The 26,465-nt window shown below is 42.3% G+C and overlaps 1 protein-coding gene across 2 annotated transcripts in view; it reads left to right on the top strand.

Moving 5' to 3' along the window:
- The window catches only part of LOC100643455 (beta-1-syntrophin), a 348,794-nt gene that overhangs the window by 178,378 nt on the left and 143,951 nt on the right, over window positions 1-26,465 (top strand). For both annotated transcript variants that reach the window (XM_003398124.4, XM_012312423.3), the window contains exon 3: window positions 15,153-15,341. In XM_003398124.4, the coding sequence (XP_003398172.1) occupies window positions 15,153-15,341 (189 nt within the window). The remainder of the gene's footprint in view (window positions 1-15,152; window positions 15,342-26,465) is intronic.

A 26,465-nucleotide genomic window follows, 5' to 3' on the forward strand; every position in this document is an offset into this window, starting at 1 on the left:
CAATGGTGTAATATAAAATGAAAAATTCCAACGTTAACCAGAAACCATTATTTTTCAAACGTCGCAACTTTTCTATCCTCCTGCTTCCTCCATTCTCTCACTTTTGTATCGCGTTGCGGTAGACCTCGCAATTGCAGCCGCGACAAAATAATTCCAACGGTTCACCTCTAACACCATTAACATGTAACAGAGAGACGAAAAGCAACGCGGTCGTCGTCGTCGTAGGTCAGTAAAATCGTTATTCCGTAGCAGCACCGTTGAACGCGCGCGTTTCTCCGCTCTGTGGCTTCGCGAAGGAAATATTACGCTCGTCCGTTCCACGTAGCTTCCGTTGAAAGTGGCGACGTTGCGTCACGCATACGATACGAGTCGGTTATTTCACGGAACGCGTCAGGTGGTTACAGGTTTCTTTCTTTCTCGGTCGCGTTTGCACGCGCCACAGCCACACGAGGTGTTAAACGAGATGGGACGGGGAACGACGACGTTGGAAAGGGGTTGCGAGAGTAACAGCACCGCGATGAATTAAGGGTGACTCCTTTGTCTGTCTGCACTACGGCTCGGGTCACGTATCAATGGTTACACACGCGACATGGGCAACGACGTGGCTCGGCCGTGTCTGTCCCGCGTGTCGAATGCAAATAACATTTTATTCGTATGCTCGAACGAGCTCGAACGAGCTCGAACACGCTCGGTGTGTTCTACCTCACGGCGTGGCGATTCGATTTCCGAGAAGCTTTTAAGCGCGCCGCGCTGCGACGACTATGCCGTTAGCCGGCCGCGCAACAATTTTCCGATCGGATTAATGGAGAGCTCGGTTCGTTGCGAAGAATATAATTGTTCGGTTGTGCCGGTCGAACGACGCCTCCCCTCAGATTTTTGTCATGCAAAAAAAAAAGAAAAATAGAAAAAATAGATAGGATAGATAGAAAAAGAATAAAGGATATAAAAGAATGAAGATAAAACCGCTCACCCTGTCGAAAAGTCCTGACTAGAGAGAGCGGCCGTTTGCTGATAAAACTTCGTGCGCCGTGTTAAAAAGGCGCGACCGGGTTATATACCTACGTTTTTTCGGACGCTTTCCCAGCCTATTAAAAGGCTCCACCGAGCCATTACAGCGGGGCAAATTCGTATGAAGAGATCCACTACCCCATTCTTTCTTCCTTTTTTCACTATTTCACGTTCGAGCATGAAAAACCCTTTCCATTGTTAGTGGCGGCACACTTTTTGGTCAGCCAGTCTCATCCTCCCATCGCATACGTGTCGTGATAACTCTGCGAAAATTCTTCTTTTTTGTTCCGTGTATTGTTCCCTCGGTTTTCCACTACTCCGATAGGGATATTTAGAAATTTTATTCGTATGAATAACTCTGGCCCTCTTACCTGTACTCGTACGTTTTATGTAAATTCTATGCATCCATATTTACGCGTACATACACGTACGTATATATCGCTCCTCGAAGATATTTCGGTTGCTATAAGCGTCACGGTTCACCGCACTGGTAAGAGGTAACAAGTGGGACCAAGTAATGATTTCAGCTACGTCTCGTTCGAGCAGAGTCGGATTTCCGGCGGATTAAAAGGTAGAATAAAAGAGAACGAGGAACAATCTATTCCGCGATATTCGCTCGGGAAAATGTCCGTAGGATGGATCTCGATTCGGAGTTTCGACGGCGAGCTGTGATTTCGGTGGTCGGTGGACCCTGTGTGTAGGGTCGTTTAGATAAAAGGAAGGGAAAGGCACGATATTGCGAGCGGTATCTCGCAGCTCGTCCTGGGACCAATACCCGTTTCGAACTCTTTTCTCTGATTCGCGACGAGATTCGAACCCTTACGAGGCGAGAAGCCGTTCCAGTCTCGCTCTCGCGCCCCTTCACCCTTTCTCTCTCTTTTCTTTTTCTTTCTTTCTCTGTCTTTCTGCACAACGTGCTCGTAAAGCCTGTGTTCGCCGAACGACACTCTCAAAGGAATCCCCTGCGCGCACACCATCAGATTCCACGACAGATTTCTGAGTTCCCGGCAAATCTTAGGCTGTGCCTTTCCAAGGGCGAATCGTGAAATCCTCGTTGCGGGGATTTCGATGCTCTCGTGAGTCATCGCGATTGTTCTGTCGCACCTTTATTCTTCGATAAGAATTTACGAAGCTATGGAACCTTGGCGAGAGCTACGGGGCCCTTGACGTTATTTCCTTCCTCCACGTTCAATCGTTTTTCCCAAGAGTTTGTCGAAAGGCGAGAGTAGGTGGAATTTGTTAGATTTAACGAGAACCAGATTGTTCTTTTTAGAAATAGTTTTTGTAAAGGAAAACGCATGGCTGAGAGCCGTTAACCAAGGTTAAGAAAGAGCGTGCGACGAAAGACGAAATCTTTGCGATGCAAATGACAGGACGCTGAAACTCCGCTTGAAACTTTAAACGTTTCGCTTTTCTTTTGGTCGTCGTCGTCGACGACGGCCAGCCCTTTTGAACTCGAAACAATGGTCACGATTTAATGGAAACGGAATTGCAAGGGGCCAGAATTGCCGGTTGAGTTTCCAGTTGAGTTTCAGTTAAACGGATAGATTCAACGCTACGGTGCTGCCGTGCAGCCCTCGAACGGACGAAGAAATTGTACTCGAGGTGCGGCCCTCGGGATTAAGGAAACTAGCTTTTGTCTTTTCGGCTGGCGTACACTTTGCCCTCCTCTCCCTTGAAGTCCGTGGAAATTTTCACGGTTGAGGCTGCCTTGAATAAACGAGAATTTTGCTCGCACATTGCACAAACGACGCCGTTGAAACCTGCCGACCCTGCATTAACTCTTTACTCTTAAGAGTCCTTTGACCCTTTGCCCTAATTCTCGCCATTCGTTGCTCTGCTATCATAAGCGTCGAGCAGCGTCTATGTTTCATCAGAGATTTGAATTTCTTATTATTAAGAATTCACGCTAAAACCTCGGAATTTCCGCTGTTCCTATTAAATTTCGTGGAAATCCGACATTTTTTCGAAACGAAGTTGGGTTATTCCATTTTTAGGATAGAATAGCGAAAGGTTTTCATCAGAACTCGTTCAGGGGAACAGTATACCGTTGATTCGTAGCAATTTCGAGTTTCCATTAACTTCAGAAGGTCGCGGAAAAACGGGGCGATCGGAGGCAGAAAATCTCTCGTCGACGCGATTGCCGGGCGCGTCGCATCGAATTTCCAAAACCCGTACGCGACGAAAATTCCAAAGTTGTCGGGTACAATTAGCGACGTCCGCAGATGTATCAAGTCCCACGGGACGACGAGATGTACGTACGTAATCCCGGAGTTCAGATCAAGGATGATCACAGCGGAATCACGAAACGGGAAAACCGATTCGGTCCGTTTCTCTCGTGGAAAAATAACTGGTATCGAAGTTGTCGTTCTGAATGCGAACATCGCCACAAAGAGACGAGTCGCTTTACTCGAAATACATTCGCGAACGATATGACTCGAGAGCTGATATTTTTCAAATAACAAAAAGGGTACACGGAATATTGAAATAGACAAAAGATTGTACGTACGATTTTGATGATTCGAAAATTATCGAATTTATGCGTCTGTTATTTAGAGTAGGGTGTAGTATCTTTGAAAGCTGGCAAGATAACAGAACCTTAATATTCGAAACATTCGAACATCGCGGAAGTCTGGAAACGAAAGAATCTGGCAAGAGCTCGAAACACGCCAGAGAATATTCTTCGAATTTAAAGAATTTCACGATTGGGCTGAGCCTGAAATCTTCAACTTTATCCTCTGAACGATCTTCTTAACAATCTGTTCAACATCTTTTTAGAAACTTGTTTAAATAATTATACGAGCAGTACAAGTCTTGAACATTTGTATTTTACGAGAGTTATGAATCTTTGTGAGCATCGCCGGGCAAATATCGGCAATTTGTCACGTGTGGGCCCTCCCCTAACGTTGCAACCCTGTTGCATAATCCGCCGTAGACGCCTGTGCGCGTGTTAATGAGAAAGAAGCTCGTAAATTTGCCCGACGTACATGGCAGGCTTGTTGCGTGGAATTCATTAGAAAATACGCTTTTTCATCAACGTCCGACTACCTTTTTAATTGCTATTTTCCATGGCTTCTCAATGCCGGAACTTTTCCAATATAATGCGCTTTTGCGCTACCGGTGGCACCACTTTATCCCTCTCGTGCACGGTCTTTGGTTTATGTCGGAATTTGCTTTGGTTTCATCGTGCGTGGTTCGAACAACTTCATTGATATTTAATTACTCGTTAGAAAAAGATAAAAGCCTCTCGTCGATCGGTCGTCTGTATTTCGTTAGAGATGCCGATTTAATACATTTTTGTTTGTACAAACTGATGCGAGGGAATAAGCAAACGATTCGCGCTGCATTTCGCGTTTGTAAAAAAAATACGGATACAAAGAAAGGCGTATCGAAAGTTTTGATCAGAAGCGTAGCTGCATAGATATGCAGGCGTTTCACAGGTTGCTGATATATTCGATCTATCGTAGGTACATTCGTAGTCAGCTGAGCGTTGCGAAATCGTGCCGCCCCTTTTCAAGCACAAATTTCCACGAATTTTCGTGTCTCCGTGGAAAATTAAAATATTTCTACATGTTGGCGCTTTTCATTTCCCGTCAGAGACATTGACATTTCCGTTGTCGATCGGTACGAACTTTCTAACGCCCTTCATCCCCTCTTCATCCGGTGTTCTCGATTTTCAAGCTCCTGCATACATCCAGCCGCCCATCAATCAAACGCGTGGCGCCTTTTTCCGCTCGAAATCCCAATCGAAGCGAAACATCGCCGACACCCTAGGCTCGTTTGTCCGCGAGCTACGTCGAGGGGGTTCTCTTAGCAGCTCCGTGAATCACCCTTTTCTGCCATATTCGTCGGTGTTCACCGAGTAAACGCGCTGATGGAGGATTTATATTGAGCGAAGGAAAAATTCAAGCGTACCGAATGGATGTGCAACGATATAACACCCTGTACTTGTCGTCGGTGGCCGGATCTAAAGAAAAAGCACCGGTTTATGGTCGTTTCGTCGCCCTTTTTTATCCCAGGGATTCGTCGACGAACCAGCTACCATTCTCGCGACCCTTGGAAATTTATATCCCGCCACGTTCTCGCGAACGATCGACTTCCAACGAGGCTTTCGAGAATGTCTTTGCTACGGCAGGGTTCATTATGCAAAGTTGCCGGGAATTATAAGCGTTTCGGCTATAATTGAACGCTACGAACGGCGTATAAAGAAGCGGCCAGCTTCATTTAAGATAACAACGTTATCTTCAGTTCCTCTTTTTCTTCCTTTTCGTTCACACGACACTCTCTTGTTTACGATCAATGAAACGATACCGGGCGAATTTACATTTTAATGCTATCGCGAAACGAGTACGCGCTTGTAAAGCTGCTACCCAATGTTCTCGCATGGCCTTACGCGCAAGTAGCTCAACCGTTCGCCACTCGCATGCCCTCATTTATTAGCAGCCATAAAGCATTTATTGCTGTCGTGCATACAAATTAAGCTGACGTTCCGTCTCGTCCTCGTCTTTACGATCGAATTTCAACCGGACGTTCGATTCGCCCTGCTTCCATTTAAATTAGCCCCGTGCCATGCGGCCTAGGCCAAATCGAGATTCAATTGGAATCAGCCGCGATAAGAATCGGAAAGAACAGACGTCAACTTTATGAATAATTGATAAGACTCGTTAGAATTTCCACGAAGGCCAGGTGTTTTATTTGACGATGTCTCGCGGATACCAATGGAACTTATTCAGAGACGTGAACTCCATGGCTTCGATCGTTCGGAATATGTATATTTATACAGAGTTGCTACGTGGTAATTCTCACCTATAGTGAGACGTCTAAAGAAGCGTCCGATTAAATTACCGAGCGTCAAGGGGAGGTATCGGATGATATCCAGGGATGCAGACAACGTTCCGCTTTCTTTCAGCGCAGTCGAACAAAATGCTTAATAATACCTTTGATTTAAGTGTTTAGTTATGAGAAAACTAAACAGACGTCAATTTTATGTGGAAGTTTTCGTTAAAATGTTAAAAATTTTTTCTTTGCTAAAATAAGAATGAGATTCAAACATAGATATTCGAAGGATAAATTTATATATCATATGGTACATCACGCAATTTCTTGTCCGAGTTTTACAGGTCCTCAACCTTCTGTCAATTTGTTCGCTCGATCGATTTTACGATCTCGTTACATCGTAAAAACCACCTAACCTAAAGTTGGATTCGTGATCCTTTCACGGCTTCAATTTTTGATCGAATATCCAAATTTTATTGCGAGAACGTCATGTTCGGATCAAACAAAGCTTTAGCACTTTTTATTTACGATCGAACAAATAGTTGACAGATATTTCATCAAGGTATTTCTTGTGCATGGCTCGCGTTGGCGAATGATGACGATAACCGGCGAACACGCAGCGTTTCTCACGTTACACGCGCACCGATAAATCGATTCAAATAGGGAGAGCTTATTCTCGAGGGGAGGAACGTGTTTCTGTAACCATGGCTGGACCTAATCTCCTGCAAGCTATCATTTCCATATCTAATTGTTTAGAAGGGCGAAACGATACAGATAAATTTGTTGTCAAACATGTATCTACTTCTTGCTATTTTTCGTCCAATTAATCGTACATTTTTAGATACGAATGAATATATAAATTCATTACGCGTTGCAGATATACACTTGTATTTAATCCTCTGTAATTAGTATCTGTTTTGCTTGTGAGAAGAGGAATGATTTCATTACAATTTAATTAAACTGTAGAGTTTCATCATGATTAATAATTAATTCTCCATAATTAATTCTCAACTAATGCAAAAATTCTACATTACGAATGAATACGAGAATTTTCTACTTATCTTTATAATTACACGTTCTTCATCTACGTAAATAACTCGTCCTTTTTCCACTGATCATCAACTTCAACTTGGACTCGATTCGTGGACGAGCATCGTGATAAGGCCTTGCTGAAGAGAGAAATGCTTAATCGTCGCGAATGCTTTTCGAGCAAGGCTATGACGAAATAATGAAGGGGGTTGGAGAGCAGAAAAGGAAATAAAAGTCTGAGTAAAAGGAGAAGGACAGAAGGCGACGATCTTCGTTTCATTTTCATTTATACTTATTTCCTCGCCCGTCACATTGCAACTGCCGCCGGACGTTCTAGTGATTCGCATTCGCCCGATTAAATGCAGTATATATAACGTCGTCGAAGAAAACGACTGCCGCGGCGCCGCCCGTTTGGATTTTTATTTTCGCTCGAACGGCCGACAGTCTGCCGTACCGGGGAAAATTCGAGCCCTCTTTCCTCTTTAATTGCGCGATTTCCGCTGCTAGATTGCTCTTTGTTCGGGTAACCGAGACGCTCCGTTTTTCAGATTTCTGACATCGTTGCGAACTGTCACATCGCATTACCTGTTCAATCAGAGTTTTTAATTTATCTGCAGACAATATAGAGAGGGTCAGAGAGTTATTATTTAGTAGAACACATACAGGCTGGTTCACCGAAGTATGTTCTTGAGTTCTGACGATGTAAAAGATACTTTCTATGCAAGCACAAGATGAATATCCTGCAAAGAATATTTTTCTTCGAAGCTCATCTTTTTCTTAGTTTTCAAGATCACTGATGTTTTTTGCATCTATTAGGTCGTCCTAAAAGTTTCTTCCGTTTTATAAGCAAATAATGCATAATAATGAATGCACAACGTTTACCATTTTATATTATTTTATCGAATTACGTTTCATGTTTGTATAAAGATGCGTTGTTGTAAAAGACGTGTCTATAAAAGAAAGACACTTTTCGGACAACCTAATAGATGTATATTTTTCCCTTTGCATGTTGTAACTAATATTAAAATGCATTCAGAAATGTTAGTGACATAACTTTATGTTCTATCACTGCGAATACCTAAGTAAACATATTTAAAAAACCTGGCTGCAATTAAAATTGTAAAAGACATTTATTACTTACTTTTCGAAAGATCATGTTATGTTAAATCCTCAAACTGATGCCCCTCCGTAAATATTCATCGCCTGAAACGATGAGTGACAGATTCTAACGATCTGTATAAACGTTTGCAAGCTTGTATTTTCCCTTCGCCTTTTATTCAAGAATTCGCTGTATCGAGGAAAAATGTTTTCCATCAAGAGATCGCCTAAATATAAAATTTGGAAATTTCTCTCAAATTATTCGATAGCGTATCAATTAACGCGATGTCCGGAAGTAATCAGAGTTAACTGTATCGTATAATTTCTGGCCCGTGATATACGTTTAGTAAAATAGGGAAATGTCTAAGACAGTTTCTCCAGTTTCCACCGTAAGCTGGAATCGTTCGGACCCAACGAAATCCCGAATAAATTTCGGCGAAGAACAGGTCGTATTGCCCCACGAAGGAAATTTGAATGTAAATCATACGATTACGCGAGAGCCGCGAAAAAGGGGTAGATTCCCGGACGTTTCTTATCCGGAGGCATCCTTCCTCGGTCGGCGAATAAAAATCTCGAGGGATCAGTCGTGTTCCCGTGACGACCCAGGCGTTTAATCTAACGAAACTTATCCCGAGAAGAAAGCTCACCGAACCGGTAACATCATCTTATTTACCGGATCAAATACAATATTACACGGGAGAAATATCGTATCGATAAGTTCACGGATTCTTGTCAATTTTAATTTCTTGTTATCTCTAACAAATGCATGTAATGTCGTTAAAAATTGAATTGTAGACTGGTTCGTTTGCGATAATGGAGCATAAAATACAGTGCTTCCAGCTAGATTCTTAATTATTATTTTATTACCTTCCTAACTTATTACCTTATTACCTTATTTTATTACCTATTACTATTTTATTACCTTTATTATTACCTTCTTAATTATTAGGTTGACAAATGTTACTTATTATTAATCCTTAAATTGCTGAAAATAATCCTATTATTGCGTCGATCTGCGTGTCATTTTGATTTCCATATCATCTTCCGTTTGTTCTTGTATTCTTCCAAATTATTGAAATCAATCTTTGTTACGGTATCGTAGAAATAGCGTTTTATATAATATCAAATGTATTATATAAACTCTTTCTCTTTTCTGTCGATTGGTGCAAGAGAATTGCCTAATTTTCACTTTACGAAGTGAAACATTGTTCCAACACGAATGTTGATAATGTTGATACATAGAGCGTAAAATTTACGAACGTTTGGCACGCTCGCTGCCGCGTCTCGCGGATTCGTTCAATATTCATGCCAGCTTGTTCATGGGAACAAGATCATCTGTACATTTTTCTGGTGGACGCGAGTTCCAGTCTGAGCCAACGGAATAAATCGGCTTTGCCAGTGTGCATAGCACGTATAAGGAAGAGCCGCTCGTAAATAGCGAAAGGATCCTCGCGTGAGAGGATATTTTCTGTTCTGGCGTCGTTGCAAAGTGCCGTTTACCACTTGTCGATCACAGTACCGGGACCACAGGTGGCGAACCCTTTTAAAGCGATTCATCTCGCCTTCTTGATCATCCTTTCGCGTTTCACTGTCGCGTTATATTCCAGTAACTTCGTTTCGCGTGATCGTACATTGATTCGAGTATCGATTTCTTGGTTGCGAGACTAGATAACACAGAAATCACATGTTTCGCTCAGGACGCCACAGGAGTATTTTTATTATTCGAAGCATATAATGGCAAAATAATAACAAATTGATGATGTAAGATAACATTCTTCCCCAATGGACCGTTTATCTTATTTGTGGTCACGGGTGACCACCGTGGCGTCTTGCTAGCAGTTGATAGCGACATATTATAACAAGTTTTCGTTTATTTCAACAAACCATTCGTATTCGTTATTTCGTCGTAAGCAAAACGTGCAGAATATATTGACACACGTTGAAACGTGTAGAAGATATTAGTAAACAGTATTTGCTTATTCTATATATAATAATAAGGTATGTTCACACTTCTAACTTCAATTATATGATTGTAAAGCAGTATTTACGATTATTTTCTGAGGTGCGTTTATAATAATATTCGTAGATTATCTCTCAAAGATATGCATGCAAACACAATGCACCGTTAGATGTAAGATTTGTCCTCATTTTTTTTTTATCTATGTTCCAATAAAAATGTTTAATTGTTCAGTGGGACACCTTTTATTTCAAATTATCTTCTATTTATCGGTTATATTCAAAGTGCCCTAATTGTCAATTTTCGTTCAATATTTACAATTGTAAGAAGTTCAAGCGCTCCGGTCACCAATGACCAACGTGGCAGTCAAAGTGATAATGGCATACGCCAGTCGCACGTGCGTTTCCGCTTTGGTCTCTGATGCTTCCCCGGATTATTTGTATTGAGATATGTATAATTTTATATACTAGACTAGATTAGCTGCGTAGTGACACATGTATGTGAATATCAGTGTGTGGAAGTATGTATGTGCGCGGCGTCTCGAAGACAAAGGAATGTAAACTGTTCAGTCGATTAACAGTCTGGTATGGAAGAAGGTGAGACAAAGAATGTGTTGAGACGCGTGCAGCTGTGTATCGATGAATATTTTTGAAATCATTTATCAAATAAATATATAACTATTCTAATATAAATTCTAAGTGTAAATTTAGTGTTCCTATGCCATTATTTCGGCTATTAAGATCCAAAATTCTAAACAATTTGTATTCGGTTTAAAGCTTTTAATAATGGCTAATGATGTAGCTATAAATATACTGTTGTCATTATTAGTTCGGAGTTCGTTCACTTTTGGCGATAAATGAAGCGACGGTGTAGGAATATATTGGCTAATAGCATTACGAAACTAGAATTACATTCGACAATGACATAAAAATAATACAATGTAACTCTCTCACTCAACATAATTCAATTCACTTAAATCTTATCTAATTTTACACGATTCATATGAGACTCTTTCATTTTTAATTATACTATTATACGTTCTCAAAAATCTCACATCAGCAATACGTATTCTTGCCACGTGGGATCTTTTGGTAATTCCTAATAACCGTAGAATAATTATCTGCTCGATTCTTCATCGTTCATCATCCACCCCGTATTCTTGTTCTCGCAGTAACAAATTATCAAGATTTCACATATGCTTCGTTCGAATTCTCCAACAAAGTTGCCCGGTCCCATAGCAAAGTTTCTAGCAAAGTCTAAGAATAGGTCGATCGAGACGACCCATTCTTCATCGGGATTCGAATTTTAGAATGGTGCATCGATATAGCTACCTACCGATCTGGGATAAATTTCCGTGCAATTTCAATACGAGATGATTCCCCTTGTAGACGCAAGCCACCCTTTTTTGTCCCTCTTTGTATACACGAGGCTGTGCCGAGGCGGTGGGATAAGACGAGCGGATGGTTGCCTCGCCGGATATTAAAAATATCTTCCGTCGGCAGCGGACAGCGATCGACTTCCGGTTTATTCGTTTTCCTCTTATTTCGAACGCGTCCCCGGAGCTCGATCGGTCGCCTTCAAACTGTCCTCGTCTCTTCTTTCTTCTATCTTTCTGACTCGTTTCTGCCGATGTTTCTGCCATACCGTTCCTGTTATGAATTTTGATGCACACAAACGATATATGATATACCTACGTATCGTATGATATTCGTACATATCGGAGAGACCAGAGAAGTTGTTGGAAGTTGGCGAAGTTCGGAAAGATTCGAGCGTTTAACTAATCCTAATGCGGAAATTGATTCCATTCCCTAAGGAAAACTAATGTTCTACCTACAAGTTGTTCTTAGAGAGTTGCTAAAGTAGATTAGCAGTAGCGAGCTCCGGGGATGTTGCATATTCCAGAAACCAGCGTATTTTGCTTTAACGTGGTCTCGTTGCGAGTGTCTCTAATTCCGAAGATAAAGTCCTAACAGTTCTACCATTCGCATAGACGTATCTTAATAGAAATTCCAATTACCTGCAGCGTTCTGAAGTGACTCGATAGACACCTATTTTCATGATTCTTTAACTCGTCTTTGTACCACCAATAATCATTTTATAAAGCCTGCCTCCACCCACGCCCTCTTAATTGATTTATTGTTTCATGATTTAGCCAGCTATGGATACGTATTTTCATTTGGTTTTTCATTCTGCTCTCGTCGCTTTTTTTTTTTAAATGATACATTCGTGTCGGGTAATCTAATCAGAGGAATATTTTTCCGAGTGAGATCTCTTAATTATATTAATGGAGCGTTAAAAAGTAGCGTCAACGTTGGACGCCACTCATAGAGCTTTGTGTCCCATCACCTTTGTGTTCCCTTTCGAAACCGCACAAACAGAAAGCGTATTTCATCTTTCAAATATTTTGTGGATTTCCCGGGTTTTTCCTCCTTGACCTCTTCTCTGACGTCGAAAACGTTACTTACTGCTTTCTCAGAGTCACTAATTGCTTGTTTGTCGTCTTAAAATCTGCCAGGATTATGAGTAATTTCGATGTAAATACTTAACGTCGTTCGTATGTCAATCTATACGTTGCAAAAACTTTTTCGTGCTTTCCTCTAACTTGTTGATTATTCTATATTTGGATGTCTGTGGAAATTGAGAAAATAGAGAGGAGTCTAAATTCATAGACACAGATATTAAATAAAATTGTCCGTGAAAGGAGTCGGGGATGATTTAATCTGCTAAATTGAAGAGCTGTGTTAACAAAAGAGAAAAGAAACAGGATAATAAGGGAGAGGAAAATAGCGGAAATGCACCAAGGATAAATGCTTGATTTATTAAAGTGACTAATTTGTAAGATTTTTAGGTGAAAAAGCTCATTTACGATCCTACAATCGTTTGTTATTAGACTTAGTTATATAATCGAACAAACGCTTGGCGATATCAAGATCGTTCCTCTTGCGCGATTCATCGTGAAATTCACTTCACGCGCGAAAATTATCTAGGGGAGAGCCGCGGATTTCGTTATCGGCCGCGTCGATCGAGCGAAATTGCCAGCCTCGAGAATGGGAGGGCCAACGACGATCGGCCTCGAATACGCGATCGAAATTATAGGTGGTCGCGTTCGGTGAAGCTCGTTCGCTCGCGTGTCGAACGCGCGCGGAAAATTGCACAGCAGGTTCCGGTCGGTGCGCGGCCGCCCAGAACGTTTCGAGTTTTTGCGGACCACACGACGATCGCGCTCGTCCAGACAGAATTTTCGACATACCACGATTCGGATCTCGACTCGTGGCTTTCCAAAATTCCACGAAATCCAAGTAAAAGCGTATGAGCGTAGTCCATATTCGATATTCGTTTTTCGATGCGTCGACGTGATTTTCAGGCAAAATGGTGAATGATAGAAGTTTTTGGAATCCGGTCACCCGGCTATCCATGTGCTTTACTATATAATCGATATTGCCAATTACCAATTTCCAGGCTTACAAAAATGTTCAAATCGATAGTTCTGGAAATTAAACGTTTGCAATTTGTTTTAACGGCAATCGCAACAATCGTAGAAACACAGACAAGTATTCTCTATTCGGAGAATTATCGCGGATCACGATGCGCTAGGATAAGAACGTCGATGACCGACGACCAGATTTATCCGGCCAATATTAGCGAATGAAATTCTATGGTGACGCGAGCGGTAATCCAATTGGATGGAAATCGGGGACAAACAGTCGTGTCGCGTACACGAGCGCGTCTAATTATTAATAATGCGACGAATCACTGGACAGATGGATGGCTGTTTGCGCCGCTCAGTGAACGAGATTGGTTACTCGGGACTTGTATTACGACCACGGTGTACGTCGCTTATCAATGGCCATCGTTGAAATTGCTACCGTGTTTACCGAATCAGCTACGTTGTGCACGATGAGGAAGAAAAGATTCTGTCGGAGCAAATAGATTGACAAGCAAATGGTTATGATTAGAGGTTACGATGAATGAAAAACATTAGCGTGTTCGTGTACCGCTGATTACCTGAGAAAATTGGAGTAAACTACGTCCATTAACAACGCTGCTATACTATATTCTCTACACACACACACATACGCACGCGCACACACGTGCACGCACGTACCATCGACTTCTGCTTCTAAAAAGAACTAGTCGTAAACCTACGGTTTACTCCGCGTAGATCGGTAATTTCGGTAACGAGAATCGAAGCACGGACGGAAATTCCAGGACGAGGAATGGGAGGGCCAAAAGGCCGGTCGATATTCCACCGATCAGTTCGATATTAAGCCACGTCTTTCCTCCAGGATAACGTATCCCGACTTTACGACCGGTTTTTACGGGATTCCTGCGAATTCGCCGTTCGCCCGAGGGTGTCGGTTACTCTGCCACCCTCTGAGCGTGTGTTACATGTTTCAGTATTTCGGTTAGCTCGTGTCAGGATTGCAGACTATTCCCGCGCACCTTCGTATCCCCTCTTCTCTTCTCCGTTTTACCACTCACCCCTCATCGTTCATAGCCCCTCCTGTGCTCGTGCACAGTGTGTTCCTTCGAACTTTAACGAGTTTGTCCTATATGTAATCGCGTCGGTGGCACAGCAACGTCGAAACATCAACGACAAATTGGATTTTGAAACAGTCTGTACGTGACCGCGGTACCGTATCTCGCAGACGCTTCGATGGCGAAACAGAGATCCGGCCGGGGTACGATTTACGAGGCTCGCCCCGATCTGTTCCACTGTCGGCCAGGTACACGGCAAATTTCAAGGCTGGACGCCGTAAAAACACCGAAGAATCAGCGTTCCCCTATCTGCACTACTTATGCATCATCCACGAAATAGTGCCTGCTTGTTCGTGACTCTTAATCGAGGGGCCGCGATCTAAGTATTAGGTTGTCCAAAAAGTTTCTTTCGTTTAATGAGGAAATAATAGACACACAACGTTTTTTGTTTTATATTATTTTGTCGAATTACGTACGATCCATTTTGTTCTGTTGAGATAAACATCGCGACATTTCACAGACTTAGTTTCACGTTTGTATGAAGGTACACTGTCGTAAAAAACACGTTTGCGAAAGAATGACACTTTCCAGACAATTTAATAGATTTTGATTATATCATCGATCGGTCGAAAGTTTAAGGCTGAATCTACTTATAGAGATAGAAATTTTCAAATTAGAAAGCGCTGTTGTCAAAATCTTGGCGGTTTTATCTTCTCTCAAATGCATTTTTTTATTTTGCAGTAAAGCTTGCGATTTTGAATGTCGAAATAAAAATCTCTTACAGTTGGCCATTTTTCTGTTGCAGTGAAATACCTGAGGGAAGTGACACCGTACTTTAGGAAGGCTTCGATCATCCAGGAGGTTGGCTGGGAGCTACAGCGTGGATTCCTGAGTGCGACGCCTCCGCCTCCAAAGTCACCACCGCGGGCGGATACGCGTTATCTACCGCTGCAACTCTGCAGACTCACCAGGGCTCATCCTTCCTCCGATCCCGGTAAGTTCTTCCATCTCTGCGTTATCTGCGTACACGCGTTGCTTAATTCCTGCCGCGACATCGGGCGCGGTGTCGCCCGACCGAACATCGCCGAGGTGAACTCGACGAAATTGCTGAACGGGAGCGTGAAAGCGTAAAACGCGTCGACCCAACGACAAACGCGAAAATGTTAATTAACGTTGTCCCCCCCCCTCCCTCCCCCCTTTAAATGAACGGTTTCTCACTCACTTGCCAGCCCTTCTGTCATATTTCGTTGCTAGGTTTTATTCCAAATCGAAATGCGGTTTTCTTTGGATAAGACGTTGGATGTTTCGTAGATCAAGTCTTTATCTTGCAATATCACATTCGTGAAGCGTCGTTATTTATGATTTGACAAAGACAAATTGTATTTGTAAGAAAGTTAGTTTTCCACGGCCTTTAAATTACATGATTGATTGGTAACGTCTCAATATGTATCAATATTGGCAAATTTGACACAGTGTTTTATAGAGATGAATGGATAACGATTGCTTAAGTAGATACTAGAAGAATAGTCAGACACGCGGTTAAATTTTCATTTCGTGTTTATTTGCTTCGTACAGTTAGGTTTAGCACGAGAATACAATTTGTTAGATCGATAACGGCATTTTTGAAGGGACTTAAATGATTCTTTGTAAGATAAATGGGCAGAAGAATATCTTTTCTCCGATATAAATTCTGTATTTCGGACATCGGTATTTCCGTTATTTGTAGCATCAGTTAGTTACCGTGAGTTATTTAATTTCAACCCTCTGAGGTAATAACAAATTCTTCAGCTTCGGCCTTAATTGCTTCGGTTGTGGTATTTGGCGTGTAAAAATGGTGAAAAACGAGGATAGCGATAGTTTTGTTCTAATGATACACAGCGAGTTGTGGAAGTTTCACGAGAGACCACCGGATAGGAGTTAAAAAACTAGTCGAAGCGCGAGTTGGCAAATCGAATAAACGAGGCGAAATTTCTCTTGCCCCGCACGTTTAGAAGTAAACGTTTCAGCAGAACATACCCGGGATTACGTGCACAAGCCGCGTCTCGTGGGTGGCGCTCCTCTCGAGAGCTGCATGCTCAGCGACCGAGATAATGACAGCCATAACGCAATTAACCCGTTTCTGGCATTACAGTCGAACGACCGTGCACGGCGCCAGCGTGCCGCGAGTTTGACAGTCAATTATCGTCTAATAGAATGGGGACTCTGCGCGAGAAAATCTTTATCGCGATTACATGTGTCGTGACACACAGCTTGATCTCCCTTTCGAGCTTTTCTTCTCTGTTTTTCCTTTATTTCCCGGTCTGGAAATTAAATTAGTATGAATTTCTCAAAGAATAAAAGACTTAATTCCATATGTTTGTTTGTGTCTCTTTAAAAGGTATCTTAAGAGTATGCAAAATTATAAACTCCGAGATAAAGTAAAAAAGAGATAATATTTGTAATCTCATTACTTTTTAATATTTTTCCACTTGATGCAGTTGACCAATGTAATTTCTGATCTCAATTATTCTTAAACCATTTGCAATGGATGGCTTATTGGTGCATCAAGAATTCACTGACGGTCTTCTTTTTTCTTTCTCAATGTTTGCAATAGACTATTTATCGTAACAGACAAATATTATTCAATCCTTATCAAACATTATGTATCTTGAAGTATACTTAACCGAATACATATTTAGATTTCTTGCATTGTCCTACTATCCGGTGCTTGAGTTTATGCAACTGCGCCGTTGCGATAAATTGATCCTTAATTTTAAAATAGATATCGCGTCATTCATTCTCCCTTTCTCCATTTTCCTTGCCGCCTCCATCGTTCGCTGGCTTTGGTGCTCTTTCTTCTCACGCTGAGATTCTGCTTATATCGTATCGTGTAAGGTGTTTGAAGCAAGCGTGAATTAAGAGCGTCTCCGCTTTTTCGATCGTCGCTTAAACTTAAGCAGGCTGCATCCGCGTCACTTCCGGGAGAACGTAACGCGATTCCTCCCCTTAGGCCCGAACACAATAGGGGGAGGACCTCGTTTGCGTGTACACCAGATGGTGGTAAGTGGCTGGCCAGGCTTGAATGGATCCAGTTTTCATCGAGATGCCTTCGTCTGTTCTTTGAAGGGACACGACCACAAAGAAGGGGTTAGAAAAGAGTATCCGTCAGCCCTCCGCGTATCCAACGTCTAGTTAATGAAAGGCTAATGGGCTCTTAATTCTGTAGAGCTCCTTCTTCAATCCCCCTTGCTTGGTCCCCTTCAAACTGTCAACCCTCCGACGTTCCTTTCGTCCTCCTTTTCTACCTTTTCAACCCTTTTCCCCTCGATAACTCTCTACATTTGCCTAGGAGGAGGTCCCTTCGCGTTGTTGGAAAAGCATCGTCGACCGTTCGCCCGAAGGAACTGCGCGTTTCCCTCCGCTTTTGTCCCGTCACTCTTTCGTCGTTGCATCCTGCCCGAAGAATTCGTAAATAAAGCACCGTTTGCTCTCTGATTTTTTCCACCGTTATCTTTTCTTCTCCTCGCTCTTGAACCATCAACCGAGGTCCCTCGACGGGGATTTCGTTCGTCTCTCTCACCTACCTTACGCAATCTTCCTACCGTTGCTTCTCTCCGTCTATCACGGATTTCTATCGTTTTGTTGCCGTACGTTTGCGTTATCCGTGCCGCAGTCTTCGCCTTCCGCCAACTGGAAAAAGGAAATCGCGCCGTGCCCCCCGGAGAAAAACCGGCAGCACGCGGAAAGTGTTCTGGTCGACTCGAGGGGGGAAAGGGAATCGTGCCGGCTCCGAGAATTGCGGAAAGCAATCAGAAGCGTGCTGTATCTTCCATTCGTATCTGCTTCGCGACGGTTAAGCTGACTAGCCCGAGCTGGCTCTCGTCTCTTCCGGATACGTTATGGTATTTTTCGAGTCAACAGTTCCCGACGTGGAACCATGCCCGTTTCGATTCTGCCCGGCACATTGTCGTGTTTATCCTGTATTACTAGCACCGGATAGCTGACGGATTTAGAAATTGGCGGGGACGCGGTGGGCAAACATCGCGCGGAAAAATGTCGTTAAATTCATCCGGAGTTTGCTCGTCAAATATTCAACATTCTCGCTCTTCCGCGTCTCTGTTTGTCGTGTTCGTTCGTTTATCTTCGAGCCGGCGAGTTCCAAGTCGGAAATTAAAGAAACCGGTTCATCGTACTGGCAAGCAATAACAAATACGTACAGGTTGCTTCGCGAGGAGCTTGTACAAACGTACGTACTCCCGAGCTTTTTTCCAATCGATATCGAAAGAGTTGTGCTTCGACCTTGCCTCTTAGCCGGACTTAGCGTCCGCGAATGGTATCGATGCTTTTTTCACGGGGCGGATTCGCGCGTTACGAACAAGCAGAAAGAATGGTAGACGTTAATGGGTTTTCTTTTTGCCCACAGGACGAATGGTGAATGCATTGGTGCGGCGTCTGTACTACGGTCGCGTTAAAATTTACGATAAATCTCGGGCCGGGGGTGGTTTCCATCAGCCGCGCGAGAAACGCGTCACGTTCGACCGGAATATCTTTTCAAAAGTTTATCCAGATTCCAGGGATTTCCGAGACGGTGGAGCTTATTTACAATTTATCGCGACACGTAGCGACGCCGTGTACGCTACTGACGGATGGGTAATTGTTATTTCGCACCTCTCGTCCCGCGACGTCGTAAAAATATGATTTTATACATTCGCCGCACCCATGAGAGCCTCCTGTCCCGCACCAGCTTTCCTCTCTTCGATCCCTGGCGAATAGTCGCGTCTGATATCGCGTACCTTCTCTTTATGTTGCTCCACTATCTGCCCTACTTTTTCCCTTATTTTCTTTAGTAATGTATAACGTAGAAGAATCGATTATTCTCAGGCTTCTACTTTCATGCTTCTCTCATTCTTTGTTGCATTTTTTCATTCTGTGCTTCTTCTTCTTCACTGTCTGTCTGTTTCTCTCTCTCTCTCTTTCTGCCTCTGCTGGTTAGTTGAAAAGAATTTTCTTACGTTCGTATTTGCTTCGTCGACCGAAAATTGAGAAAATCTGCACGAATGTAAACGAAATATCACGAATGCTTTTTACCGAACACTGCGGATAATACGTGGACAGATGGAAGACAGCGCGAATTCGTAGAACAAGAGAATGAAGACAGACTCACCGTTGACCGAGGGCAAACACGGAATGGACGGCAGCCAGGCTCGTCGATATTAGAGGGAAAATGTATAAAAAAGGACAGCCAACGGACGGGAGAAAGGAACAGAGAAAAGAAGATATCGACTATCGTTCGCGGCTCTACCTACGAATTAAAACGGACCAGTGGACGCGTGAACGGTACAATGAAAATTGGCTAATTGAATTAGCGGGTAGCTGAGTGCGACCTGGATAGATAGAGGCTTCCATAACCAGAGCCGTCAGGTTTTAGATGGGTTCCATTAAAAGGAAGAGTGCCCTGTGAACCGCTGAAAGAACCAGCCCGGCTCATCCAATTAAAATCACCTGTTAATTGTACGAATATCGAGGAATCACAATGGTCTCGGTTCGCGCACGCGCCTCCTCGTTTGCGAAATCTTTCCTACCTGACCGTTCCATCATCGTTGATCACGCGAATTGGACGAGAATTCCCTTGTACCTCTTTAACGAGAACCTATGTTGGCAAACTGACGAGAAAAAAAGTATTTATCGCTTGGTTTACCCAAACTTCCATTATAAGTCTAGCACTCTACGACTAAAAAACATGGCATGGATAATTCGACTGGTTGTAAAGTCGAATATTTCCCAATCGAATCGGTCATTTTATAGAGGAACCAAAGCGAGATACTCCTTTCGATTGCGTCTCGCCAACTTTCTAATTAATGCCTCGAAATGGTACTCGAACGAGCCACTCGCAATCAAACTCGCAATCACTCGTATGTATTCGTAGCGGTAGATCGAGTGCTTTGACCAGATCTATGATACACTTTCCATTCCATTCGAGCCTCGTCGAATCGAATGAAACTTCAAATACGTCGATTCCCTCGTGTAAACGTGCACAAACACAGTCGATGGGTATGTGTATTTAGTTTTTCTCAAGGTAAATTCATTCGAGAATCCACGCGCTCCTACTTTCGATTCAGAGACACAACACGTCCGCGAACTAGGGGCTACACATAGACGAACGATGGGTGGAAATCGGTGAGGGTCGATGGTGGAAGCTCGAGATTCAACTGTACGCCACTGGTTGGCAGGGCGGAGGATGCGAGAGTTAAATTAGTTTCCGGGGCAAAAGCTAGCTGCCGCCTGGTTTTCAGGGCTAACCCCGTGTATAATTCCAGAACAGCTCCATCAGGCTGGAACCCACGAAGAACCTTCCATCCAAACCATCTACCATCCACTGCTGACGCCACTACCACCGCCACCCTTAGCCGCTATCAACCATCTACCCGACCCGTCCTTTGCGCGTTCGCCTTGCTAGACTTCGCGGGGGCTGCAGTTTGCGAAGTTAATTACCGTCGGATAATTGCGCTCTATATGCCGACCGACTGATTAACGAGCCTAGATCAGCCGGCAAGTCGCTTGTTCCCTCTTTTGTTTCCTTGTTCGGACAGAACGATTGTCTGTCCGGTGATTATGCCTCATGGGAAGCCTTTAAGTTTCATTGTCCGACTAGGCTTGTTTTCGCAACGGGTATACAGATTCTTACCTGTGTGAGAATTATTTCTTTGTTTCACGGGATTTAGATAACAGCCTCGTTAGCATTTGAAGGAAGAGACAAAGTTACTTTTAGCTTTGTTCGTAATTAGGTCTATCTAAATAGGATGATTTTTAGAAGAGTTATAGATGCCTCGTATAAATTCTTAATTGTAGGAAAGTTATTTTTATGTTCTATAAATTAAATCATTAAATTATTTTCATCGCAAGTTGCTTGATCAGTTGAATGTTAATTCGAGATTATAGAGGAATCGTATCAGAAAGACAAAGCTTTGTTTGTCGTATTGCACTCGAATACTCAATTTCATGATTCGCTCGTGATCCTAACCACAGAGAAGGTTACCTCGTCTCGTTGTCTCCAAGAATTGATTCCTTTTGTACCAAACTTAGGACAAAGAATCCTTCAGTATCTGAGAATCAATCCATCGAAGCACCAAGAAGTGTCAAACAGTAAGTACAATTAGTCAAACACAAGAATGCACAAACGTAAGATCGTATTTTGAGCTTTCTCTACAATGGGAACAAACAGATGAGACGATTAAAGGTAGGCGAGGTTTAACGCACGTTGGAAATTGGCGGCGCGTTGTCCGGCGCGAAAAGGAGCTCGCACAGGAACAAAGGGGGTGACGAAGGAAAAGGGTGAAAAAGGGCATAGGTAACGAACGTTCTAGAATTGCAACGGCATTATCAGTAACAAGCGGAATTGCATTGTGCGTGGAAGACCCTCGGGCGTACGCTACCTGTTCTCATTACTATCCAGGCGTCCTGCGAATCGCAGCGCACGCGAGATGGCGCGTTGGCGCGTGCACGAGGCCGCGCGTGTGACCGTCGCTCAAGACTATTATCAGACCGTGTAGACTTCGTCTACGTCGTCTACGTCGTCGTGCACGGTTCCATTATCCTCTAATATCGTTACACAAGGTCGCGCCGCTACGGTTTGTAGAACCGACGGCCACGATAATGCCCGTTACACTAACGACAGGGATATCGTTACCGGCGATTGTGTCCGCGTACGTGACGTATCTATCTCAACCACTCTCTCGATTATTATTTAATAACAGAACCCGCGGGGTTTCCGCTTTCGCTGCCAGCTTTGAGCGATCAAGGATAAGTGGACCTTTACATTCTAGATTTATTTGTTTATAGAACTTCTGACAGTCCGACGAAGATCTTTTATTAGAATTATTAATATGTAATGTGTAGCTAAATGTGTACTACGTATGATTTTTCATTCACATAATAGGAGTGTACATTTAGATAAGTGGATTCGATTATTGATTTTCAGATTAAATGCGTATTCAATACAGTTCAATTGAATTCAGAATTCATTTGATCAGACAATAGGTAAAATTTCCTTCAAATAAACGAATTTCATGTAAATGGATTTCTGCTGTAATACGTAAATAATTGAAATTAAAGGGGTACGCGAACATATCTCTGTTTCGATGAATACCGCGCTCGCAGATGTATAGTAATTATGAAAAACAAGATGATAGGATTGGTAGCTCTGTTCTTTACAATAACTGTGTTCACAGTAACTAGAAATTCGAAGTTGGGCCACGATTCTTCCTGCAATACGTTACAGTCATCTGTAGTTAACGTTGGTACACAATGTCCTCGCTCCATCCTGCTGTCGATAAAATCAATCCAGTTATATAAAGAGAAATACAAATAAATCTTGGCGACGCATTCCCAACGTATTTGCATTTACGGTTCAAGTCTAACAGTTTCGATTCACGGATGTGAGTAATACGCGCGAGGCAATCGTCGTGCACATGCTTGGACGTAAAATTTATTACCGTAGAACTGTAAAATTTAGCGTGGCCAGCGCATAACCGCTGTCCACGCGATCGTTACCTGTGACCGATGCGTCGGTCAGGTAACACCGCCCGTTGCAATCTGTTGCCACGATCGGGATGTAAAGTTTACATCGATGAAACGTAATTTCGTCGACAGTTTCGCCTGTCAGGCTATACACCGATGATCGATACAGCCTCTGTCGTGCGATCGTAGAACCGCAACTTCTCTCGCGGACCGTCGCCGATCGATACATCCGATTCCGAAAGTTTTCAACCCCTTGGAGCACGCGGTGAATTTAGGCTATAGCCTCGTCCCGATGGACTTTTAATTGCACCGTTCCCCGACGTTTTCATCGGGCGAAGTTCGAGGCGAGATTTCGGCATTTAGAATCGCTTTGCGTCTCGATCGTTTCACACGGTGCCAGACAGTCAAATGGAAACGACACGTTCTGAAATTTTAAAGCGGCTTTAGACGTCTCTCGGATCGTTTGAAGCATCGCAGAAAAGAATATCGTCATTTAAAGGCTGCAAGGAAAGGGCACGATAAATCATATTTCCCTCTTTTTATAGAAGAGTATCTTTGAGATTCAACGTGTTGTCTACCAATTTCACGTCAAAAGTATCTTTAGATATTTATCTCATAAAGGAATTTCTATTCGTAGTATTAGATTATTCAACCTGCTGTGTTCCCTGATGTGTGCGAGTGAATGACGTCCTATTTTCATTATGAAATTAAAAATTAATATAGACGAGTCAATTTTAGCGACAAGAAGAATAGTGTAAATATAGAATTTTATTCAATTTTGATGGTACAATTTATGTTTGACAGAAATAAAATATCACGTGAAAAGGAAATAGGTGTCATTAATTGCGGAATTAACTTATCCTGTATGGTTAATAAATCAAATGTGTCACCTAATAAAAGTTTGCGAAACTATCCAACGTGATCCAATGTCATTTTCATGCATCCATAAAGATGAAACGAAGAATGGTGCGTGTAGTTGAAATAGTCAAACGGCAGTCGAAATGGTGATGGTAGACATTCTGTCTGCGTTCACGCAATTTCGTCGGTCGTGCATCATTTTGCGGGCAAAAACGTTCAGTGACACTCGTCGTGCGCACGCCCCTGCAGCCGGTCGTCAATTTCACCGGTCGACGGCGCGGCTTACTGCGAAAGTTATGAATTGCGGAACGTTGCGCGACGCCGGCAACTGCCTGGTTCGCCTTTCGTAAATTACCAGATGAAAATATACACCAGCCAGCTGGCTAGCCGGTAGATTGTTCGATCGCGACTGATAATCGAATAAAACGACGGAAATGTGGCCCTCGGGAGAAATATTTACCCCTCGTGCGCAGTTACAGATTAACGTTCGTGAAAAAACGGGCGAAAACGCGTGCAACGTTTGACAAACGCCGCCCTTTCGTCGCTGCCCGCCATATGGAATACGCTCGTTTTAGTTTCGTTTCAGTTATTTGAACGCAATAGATATCAAGGGCCTGATTTGTCGATCCAATATTTTGAAGAATTTTAGCTCTCCAACGATCTGCCGATTTTACAACTTTTTACATTTCTGCCACGTCTGAAATTCGTTTTTCTCAAATATATGCTTCTTTGAAGTATATATCTTGAATATCTCGTAAATTTGACACAAATTGTTCATCTTATTCCTTTTTTTTTTTTTTTTTTTTGTTTTGATTATCCTGTAGTTTACTTCTAAATGGTTAACTCTTTGATTGCCACGTCGAAATCACATGTTTTACTCAGGACGTCACGGGAGTATTTTTATTATTCGAAGCATATAATGGCAAAATAATAATAAATTGATGATATAAGACAATATTCTTCCCCAATGGACCATTTATCTTATTGGTGGTCACGGGTGTTCACCGTGGCGCCTTCATAACAGTTGATAGCGACATATTCTAACAAGGCTTCGTTTATTTCAACAAACCATTCGCATTCTTTATTTCGTCGGAAGCAAAACGTGCAGAATATATTGTTGAAACGTGTAGAAGATATTAGTAAACAGTGTTTGCTCATTCTATATATAATAGTAAGGTATGTTCACACTTCTAACTTCAATTATATGATTGTAAAGCAGTATTTACGATTATTTTCTGAGGTGTGTTTATAATAATATTCGTAGATTATCTCTCAAAGATATGCATGCAAACACAATGCACCGTTAGATGTAAGATTTGTCCTCATTTTTTTTTTTATCTATGTTCCAATAAAAATGTTTAATTGTTCAATGGGGCACTTTTTATTTCAAATTATCTTCTATTTATCGATTATATTCAAAATGCCCTGTCAATTTTCATGCAATTTTTACAATTGTAAGGAGTTCAAGCGCTCCGGTCACCAATGACCACCGTCATTGGAAAGGCGGCACAGGGAAAACCATGGCAGTCAAAGTGTTAATTTAAATCTTGACAACAAACTATCGGTCTCATTTTTTGGTCGGACTTAATCTTGACTTCGGCCATCACTCTGTGAATATTCCTGGAGGAACAAAGTCAATCGTCAAAGTAGTCTCTTATTCCTGTCCTTCTTTGCATCTGTATAGTAGCAAGAACTCGACGAAGTGCTCTCTGTGGACGAAATTCGATCTGAAAGTTTATCGAGCCACGTTTTATAGTATTCTGCTAGGCTTTATTTGTTTGAAACAGGGACGCTGTATTAGCTTGGCAAATCGATGTCCAAGAGTGGTAGGAGTACGGAAATATAAAACTCGGCTTTGTTCGAGGAATATCTATACGCCGTACGCTACGGGAATTGCGCGAATATTAAGAGATCTACCCAGGGAATGGCTAATATATCCGTGTCGCTTGTTTATTCGCAGCAAGATTAGAACCGGGACTGCAATCCCGCGAATCGATCGGATCCCCCAATCTGTTTCCGCGGTTGTCTCGCAACGTTTGCAGTTTTTTCTAGCATTTTATTCAAGAAACCTCTGGAATACCGAGAAAAATATCGGAAAATTTCCAAGCTCATTGGGGCTCCGATACATCGATAACTTAGATGTTCAATTAGCAGCAGTCGATATTTGAGCAAGCTGTTTTTCTTCTTCTATCTTTCGACGGATTGATCCGGCTTTCCTATTTCTTGGTATAATTCCAATTTTTCGTGTTGATAGAATTCTCGTAGCTTTAATACAAATAAAAACGCAAATAGGAAATTTGCTATGCAAATATCTCATATCTGACGCACGAACATCTAACGTAACATTGTTTGAATATTGATAATATCTTAGGGATTGAAAGAAATTAGTCCAATTATTTTAATAACGAAATCATTCAACTCTAGTACTAACCTTGCACTAAAAGAAATTTTTCGGTCAGTGTGTCTATTAAAATTCTGCTTCTATGCAGTGTACCTACCACTTGAGGCACTGTCAAGCTTGCTCCTTAAAATCGGTAAAAAATATTGATTCGATATCGGAAACCTTATCCAATGGCTAATCCCAACAGTCTTAATAAATTATAAAAACTTATCCCTCAAAATGTCTAAATGTCTCGTTCTTCTGTTACAAGTTTCATCGTCTTTCATAAGTGTTCATTTCCCTCAGTAATCATTCAGGATCGCACAGTGTCATTAAATAAATCATTTCAGTGAACTTTGATCTTTTAGCATCGTCGCTCGCAAA

Source organism: Bombus terrestris, chromosome 10 (assembly GCF_910591885.1).
Source record: "Bombus terrestris chromosome 10, iyBomTerr1.2, whole genome shotgun sequence".
NCBI lineage: Eukaryota > Metazoa > Arthropoda > Insecta > Hymenoptera > Apidae > Bombus > Bombus terrestris.